A 2,718-nucleotide genomic window follows, 5' to 3' on the forward strand; every position below is an offset into this window, starting at 1 on the left:
CAACGATGACAACGAGGTTGATGTATCGAAGGACGCTGAGGATGAGAAGAACGAGAACGACGACTCCAAGGACACCGACGCCGGCGACGACGCTAAGCTCGGCAATGTCGATTCCAATGCTGAAGCTGGTACCAAGGACAAGGCGGTCGCCTCCGTGTCTGCGGGTGCCGACAACAATGAAAACGCTGACGCCGACACGGAAGCCAACAAGGTTGACGACGTTGACGGCGACAACGAGAATGCTGATGCCGTGAACGAGGTCGTCGAGAATGGTGACTCGTTGGACACAATCCTTGAAGACGTCGACACCGAAGTGGGCGACGAGCCCGAAATCGCTGCTGTCGATACCACCGACGATACTAAAGTCGATGTGGTCGCAGTCCTGTCCGGGGGCGTCGAGGGTGACGAGGCCGACAAGGAAGATGCCGAGGGTGACGACTCCAAGGACGCCGACGCTGACAGCGAGGACGACGATTCCAAGGAAGTCGACACCGATGCCGCTGACGAAACCAAGATCGCCGACATCAACGCTGCCAATGACGGCGATACCGAAGCGGATGCGATTGCTGTCGTGTCCAAGGACGTCGAGGACAGCGAGGGTGATGACAACGAGAACGCCGATGCTGAAAACGATGGCAACGAGACCGATGACTCGGAAGATGTCGAAGTCGGTAACAACGATGACGATGATTCGACGGAAGTCGACACCAATGCGGGCGACGACATCAAGATCGACGACATCAACACCTCTACCGGCGCGGACAACGAAGGCCATGAGAACCGCAACTGATCGCGTACGTACCCAGTGATACTGTACGCTGGACACCGACGCGCCCATGCTGTTGTGACGAGTGATGACTATAATACATCTGCTGTTTCTGTTCGACGAGTCCAGACAAATCGTAGACGTCCAAAGAAACATGAACAAATGGTGTCCTCAAGCGACACTATGGTTTTCCCCAACAACACGCCTTACACATGACAAAAAGTGCGGGAGATTTAGTAAAACGCACGTGCTACGAACGTTCGTCGACGGTGCGTGGTCTTCAGTGGACACCGCTGAAACAAACATAAAGGATGTTTCGACAATTGATGAACTTGATCGTAAGCTTGTACGCTCGGCGCCCGTCGTAATCGTTCAAGGGCGCTTCACGTCTTGCGGTGCCAGGTCCTTCCTCCAATACTTGTAGTGCCTACAGATAACACAGGGTGGGGCGGACCTAGTGACGACGAGTTGGCTCGTCTTCTGTGAGTCAGTGCCTCTGAAAAGGGGAGACGAGCTGCAAGTCGCACTGCAAGGTAATGACAGCAATCTGGATCTGTCACTTGGCTTACAACCGCACTAAACGCGATAAAACGTCTCGGGCAGGAATCGATGCGCATGGCCATTCGTTGCGTCAAAGTGAGTCGCAGCGCGTAGCATGGCTTCACCTTGTGAGCAATAGACCTGCAGCATTGCGCTCCTAGCGCAACTTCAGCGTGGTGTGGACGCCTTTCTCACAAAAGCGTCGGCAGAGATTGCGAACATTTCAACGGCCCAAACATCGTGTCCAAATGCGTGATTCTTGTCTGTCGTGCGTGCTAATGCGTAGTATTGACGATGCTACTAGAGTTCAAGACGGCGAAATGACGTAATGAGCTACGGAACCCAATGTCGACGGATGGCTTGTGAAGTTAGTGGACCTTTGAAGTGTGCATATCGATGGCACTGTACTCGATGGTGTAAAAGAGCTAAAGACATTACATTGGTCGGTGCGGCGAATTGATCGAGCTAGAAACTCGCTCCTGATCTGGGCAGCTTGTCGGTCTCGACCTCGTGCGCGCACCATCGCCTGGAGTCCCATTTCGTTCATGTCCATTCATGCTTGACCGACTCGTAGCGACACTCTAAAGCGTTGAGTTTCCAGCGGGGTACATAATATTTGCTTGTCAACTGCCGTCTCGTTTTAGATGCTGCTCGTCGGATTGGTGTCTATTCGCGGTGGCACTGCATCGGCATAGCCTGCCGGTTCGTCGCGTGCCGTTTATGCCAGCATGCGCGATGCCTTTCATTCATGGCGGCTATCTGCAAGGTATCGCTTGACCTCTGATTGGCCTACGACAATAGATCGTCGCATGCACATCCTTGCTTTGAAACGTCCTGCACCAGCGCTCACATTGCATTTCAAAATTCAACTTTCGACCATTTGACCATGCGCATCTACCACCCGTTGACCCTCGCTGCTTTATGCGTCGTCTTGCACGAGTCGCTTGGTGCCGCTCAGCGTATGATGAGTGTTGTATGTACGACCATTGCCATTAATTTCGACTGACTAGATACAAACAGCATGACGCGCCCGGAGCACCCCAACGTTGCTGAGGTCGGGCATTCGAAGCTGCGCCACCTCCGTCGTGAGAGCCGTGGCCACCACCACCACGCCGATGATGGGCAAGCCAACGACAAGGAAAACAACATCTCGACGAGTCAAAGCCAAGCCACGACGGACAACAGCGACAAGTCGAAGAAAGTGCCGTCCACCCAATCGACGAACGACGCGACGGATCCGTCAAAGACCGACTTGCTCAAGTTGTTCCGCGAGTTTAAAATCAAATGGAAAAACACGGTCAAACCACGCGGTCATGACGACGACGACGACGATTCGGATTCCTCCAACGACGACGCCCCTACGAGTGCTCCGACTACTACTCCGACCAATGCACTCACGGACGCACCCACAG

At 53.9% G+C, this 2,718-nt stretch overlaps 1 protein-coding gene across 1 annotated transcript in view; it reads left to right on the plus strand.

Moving 5' to 3' along the window:
* The window catches only part of SDRG_15445 (hypothetical protein), a gene marked incomplete at both ends in the record, with an annotated part of 5,585 nt that extends 4,795 nt beyond the window's left edge, over window positions 1-790 (plus strand). Inside the window, one exon of the mRNA XM_008621617.1 lies at window positions 32-790. Coding sequence (XP_008619839.1) covers window positions 32-790 — 759 coding nt within the window. The remainder of the gene's footprint in view (window positions 1-31) is intronic.
* Window positions 791-2,718: the final 1,928 nt, after the last annotated feature.

This window comes from Saprolegnia diclina, assembly GCF_000281045.1.
Source record: "Saprolegnia diclina VS20 unplaced genomic scaffold supercont1.92, whole genome shotgun sequence".
Taxonomy (NCBI): domain Eukaryota; phylum Oomycota; class Saprolegniomycetes; order Saprolegniales; family Saprolegniaceae; genus Saprolegnia; species Saprolegnia diclina.